The 4,817-nt window shown below is 58.0% G+C and overlaps 2 protein-coding genes across 2 annotated transcripts; both read left to right on the top strand.

The window, feature by feature from the left end:
- Window positions 1-2,192: 2,192 nt before the first annotated feature.
- LDBPK_312120 (hypothetical protein, conserved) lies at window positions 2,193-2,669 on the top strand (the record flags this gene model as incomplete). The annotated part of the gene is made up of 1 exon (XM_003863252.1): window positions 2,193-2,669. The coding sequence occupies one exon, from the start codon at window positions 2,193-2,195 to the stop codon at window positions 2,667-2,669; it is 477 nt and encodes a 158-aa protein (XP_003863300.1).
- A 776-nt stretch (window positions 2,670-3,445) lies between these two features.
- On the top strand, window positions 3,446-4,513 carry LDBPK_312110 (hypothetical protein, unknown function; the record flags this gene model as incomplete). The annotated part of the gene is made up of 1 exon (XM_003863251.1): window positions 3,446-4,513. The coding sequence occupies one exon, from the start codon at window positions 3,446-3,448 to the stop codon at window positions 4,511-4,513; it is 1,068 nt and encodes a 355-aa protein (XP_003863299.1).
- Between the last annotated feature and the right edge of the window lie 304 nt (window positions 4,514-4,817).

Here is a 4,817-nt window from a genome sequence, read left to right as displayed (position 1 = left end):
TCGGCGCCACCGATGAGCGCGTCCGCAGGTTCGGGGCTGTGCACGTCCATTTTTGTGTCGCTGCTTCTCTCCTCCGTCCGCTACGCCTACCTGCCGAAAACTGTCATGTTTTTGGGCGAGGTGGACACCATCGACTCCATGCTGCCCCTTATCGAACTGGATTGCGAGAGCGACCAGGCGGATGCCCTGCGCCGCGTGCTGCTGCTTCGCCGTCGCCTCGCAGTGCACAGGCGGCTGCTCTTCCAGAAGATCTGCCTGTTGGAGGCGCTTGACCGGCCAACGATGCACACAGTTGCGCGCTTCGTCCGGTCGCGCAAGTCGCCGGCGCGAACGGCACGCGATTCTTCTGCTGGAAGTGTTGCAGATCAGTTCAAGAGTGCGCAACAAGGTTCAGCATCAGCAGGAGGGGGCGGAAGCAGCCTCATCCACCACATCCACATGATGGCACCGCCGTCCCTCAACGCGATTCACAAGAGCATCATGGGCGTTCTGCACAACCTCGAAGCGGCGCGGACGGTGATCGGGAATACAACCCTCATCTACACCTCGAAGGTGAACTTCACCAACTCCCGCACCAGCGAAACAGCCGACTACTACTCGTTGTTCTGCCAGTACGTCTTGCTCGTTCTGCTGCCACTGACTATTGTGGCCTCGCATTGGGGCATGAACTGCCCGGTGCCTTTTATGAACGTGAATGGCACAACACCATTCTGGAGTATTGTGGGTGTAATAGCCTTCATCAGCGTTGCCGGCACCATCTTCCCCATCTACGCTTACTTGACCCGGAAAATCTACTTGATAGCGTAACTGGGACACACGTCCTCTACAAGGCACTTGCGGCAAGCGAGAGATCGAGAAAAGCGCAAAACAAAGGCGAATGGGCTGCCGACGAGAGAATGCGTGCTGCCATCCCTTGCGCGCGTGCGCGTGTGCAGAGACTTTGCAGCCAACAAGTTTTGCACCCGAGTCGTCTTCGGTGTGGCGGTTGTGGTTGCTTCCTCGATTACTGGTGCTGTGCCTTTGTTCTTCCCTAGCCGGGCTTGCGTGACCCGTCCCGCCTCCGCGACTCATTATCATCATTTCTCGGGTGAGCGTCTTGCCTCTCTTTTCCTTGGACCTGTTCGTTCGCTCCTTTTAGCTGCTGTGATTTCTCTCACATGCGCATTGGTGTGTCTGCAGTGCTTGCGTCCGTGTGTGCGTGTGTGCGTGTGTGTGTGTGTGTGTGTGTGTTCTTGTCCATCTCATGTTTCCTGTAGTTTTATTGTTTTGGGTGGGTCCTTGCATTCGTTTTGGTGGGGTAGTGGTGGGAGTGGTGCATTCTTTCTCGTGTGTGTCCTCCCCACAACTTCCGAAAAAGAGCTGTCCAGCCCGGTAAAGCGGCATTGGCCCGCGTATGTATGCGTGTGTCTGGGAGGGGGAGGCCCTGCCGTCCCTCCAGCCCCACCCGCTTTTGTTTTACGTTTTTTTTTTCCGTTTCAAATGGTGGCCTCACTTGAAAGTGCAGTCTAACTTAAGATTTAAGGCTTGATTGCCTCCTCTATGGTGTTTTGCCTGGTTGCGCCGAGTTGCTGGAGAGGAAGAGAGAAACCGATAACGCCTCGATATGCGCCAGAAGGCTATGGTCTCACGACAGTCGCCGAGCAGGTAGTGCAGTATAAAGATGCTGAGGCACCTCCGCCCCCACCCCCAACCCATCCTCCAGCTCACGGTCCCTCGCGTGTTTCACGGTCATGCCCTGGCTAACAACGGACAGAGCCATCCTTCTGCTTTGGAATCTGCTCGCCTTCCCAAAATAATCTGTTGTGCTCCTACGCTTCCCAGCCACGTCCTTTCTGTCACTGGGTCGCTCTGCGCCGACACTAATGATCATCTGCAAGATCCCCTCTACGCCATCCAGCTTGCCAGCACACCGAGATGACGTCCTAGGTCAAGATCACTTCTAGGCGGAGGAAAAACTCCATCTTATCGCGAGGTCACCACCACCGTGAGCAGCCCGTCGCGCCCAGCGCAGCGCTCCAGCAGCGGAGGGGCAACGACGCCGGCGCCGATCGCCGCACGACCCTCACGAGGACGCCGCAGCTGAACGCAGCCGCGACGATGTGCTTTACGTGGACAGCGATAACGGCGAGGAGGTGCAGTACGTAAAGTCGTGGGAGCAGCTGCAGGCCTCGGTGTTTAGTCGGCTGCGGTACATGACTCAGCTGAGCAAGGGCACGGCCTCCCCCTCATCACCGTACGCACGGCCTTCCGGTGCGTCGGGCGAGCTCTCGGCGCCACCGATGAGCGCGTCCGCAGGTTCGGTGCTGTGCACGTCCATTTTTGTGTCGCTGCTTCTCTCCTCCGTCTGCTACGCCTACCTGCCGAACACTGTCATGTTTTTGGGCGAGGTGGACACCATCGACTCCATGCTGCCCCTTATCGAACTGGATTGCGAGAGCGACCAGGCGGATGCCCTGCGCCGCGTGCTGCTGCTTCGCCGTCGCCTCCCTCAGCGCTCTCTTCTTCTCTCGCTGTTACCTTTTTGGGTGCCTCTTCTTCTGTTATCGAGTGTTGGCGTCTGCTCGTCTCCTTTGCGGTGCGCCTGTGCGTGCGTGCATGCGCTACTCTCATCCTCTCTCTCTACGGCTTTGAGCTGCTCCCCTGTAAAGGCGCCAACACAGCCGTTGTAGCATTACCTGGCGGATCCCAGTTTCTCCTTGACAGAATCGAACCTGCAGCTGCGGAGCAAGGATACCACGGAATCTGTCTTGACGCAGTGCTTTATGAAGTGCTTTCAATCTGGCTGCAGCACCGCACGGGTCACAGGATGCCGCCAGTGATACGCGGAATTGGCAGCTGGGGCACCTGGAAGCTCTGCCCCCGTTTCACACTCACTTCGGGCAATTTGATCTTGGCGTGGGAAGATCATCTGACGCCCTCCCTCGCCCTGTCAACCGTGCGCCATCTTACCGCTGAAATCATCCGCTCACCCATGAGGCCTATCTCTACAACTGATTTGTAATACCGTTCCGTCCTCTCTATGATTCCCTTGTTGCCCCCTCCTCTCCCCGCACGGCTGCCACCTCTTACGCATGCGCCCCATAGAGCGTGCACAGCGCCACACTCAAGGAAGACAAGGCCCAATTATCCTGCAGGACCAGAAAAACGGAAAAGGGAAAAAAACGAAGACGCCCATTCATCGATTGCCACCACGCACCTTCGCCGCGACGACTTGCCGAGACGCGGGTCGCTTTCATTTTTTGTGTGTGGAGGGAGGGAAAGGGTTCGCTTTTGGTTGAAGCGGCGCCGTCTTGTTGCGGAGTGCTGCCGTCTTGCAACGCTTCCTACCTCCCCACTTCTCCCGCGCTTCGGCGCTTTCTTTTCTATCCTTGTCGTTGGTGCACCGCCAACCCCTCTCACTCATTTCGCTTGCATCGTCACCAGAATCGCACTCTTCGAAGCCGTAATGTCCGCGGCAGCCTCCGCACCGCGGCATCGCCGGTATGTCGATATGACGCCCGAAAGGGAGCAGAAGATTACTCAGCTTGTGCAGCTCATGAAAGAGACCTATGACCCGCTTCCGAAACAGCTGCAAATCCTGCTGTATTACTCGCCGACTTCAGAGGACGCGCCGACGCCGCACAACACCACGCGCAGCTACTGCTACTGCGCCCTCATCTCTCGCCAGTGGGACGTGCAGAAGGCGTTTGAAGCCATGAAAAAGAACGTGGCGTACCGCCTGCAGTGCCGCCTCGATGAACGCAGTGAGCTGCCGTCGGCGGTTTCGATCCGCGGGTGGGACGAGATGGAGGTGGTGCGTGCGCTGGGCAAGGAGGAGCGGGCAAGTAATCAGCGCGCCGATGAGATCATCGCCAAGCTCGAGCGATACTTCCCATGTGGTCTTCACTACTGGGACAGGTACGGACAGCCTGTCTTCTACCTCATGCTGGGCAGCGTTGACGAAGAAAACCTACTGAAGGAGCTGAAGCAGACCACGGATGTAGGTGAGTCCATGGACGCTGTCATGTGGGAGATGCTGCAGCACCTGTTGGGTTCGGGTGAGTGGCTTGCGTACTACCAGCAAATGCAGTACGATGCGGGTCAGCTCAAGGTGGACGCCTCCGAAGGGCTCATCCGAGCAACCACGATCGTAGTTGACCTGCTGGGGTTCACGTACAAGATGATCTGGAAGCCGGCGATTGATCTCTTCGTCACCTGTCTCAAGACACTGTTCGCCCACTACCCCGAGTGCGTGCACCACATTCTCGTGGTGAATGCGCCGTCGATGGTAACGTTCGCCTATGGCATCATTCGCCACGTTCTTCCTGGCACGGTGCAGGCAAAGGTTCGCATGGCTAAACCGAGTGAATCGCTGGCGCTTCTGCAGGAACACATCGAGGAGCAGTACGTGCCAGACTTTTACGGCGGCGCGTGTCACTGCCAGGGTGGCTGCGTGCGTTCGTACAGGCCGAAGAACGCCGCTAGCGGCACCACCACCTTTGACCAAGACGATACCCAGAGCGCCGCGGAGTAGATCCCGATGGAAGGCGGTGCCGTCACCGAGGATATCTCGCTGAGGGATGGCGCCGCACGCAAGGTATTTTCCCTGCTCCCGAGCGAGTCCGTTGCGCGAAGCGTTGCATCGTCGAGTGGGCACGATCCCGTCTTGGCGGGCCTCCGTCATCCCTCATGCGCAGGCGCAAGGCGTCGACATGGACAAGGTGGATGTGCGCTCATCGAAACCGTACGTGGCTTCCAAGTTAAAACCGTTCGAGAACTTGAGTGAGTACGCCGCTACAGCGGAGGGTGTGATGGTCCGGGTGTGGGGCAAAAAGAAG

This window comes from Leishmania donovani, chromosome 31 (genome assembly GCF_000227135.1).
Source record: "Leishmania donovani BPK282A1 complete genome, chromosome 31".
NCBI classification, from domain to species: Eukaryota; Euglenozoa; class Kinetoplastea; order Trypanosomatida; family Trypanosomatidae; genus Leishmania; species Leishmania donovani.
This window is presented reverse-complemented; position numbering and strand designations above follow the sequence as displayed.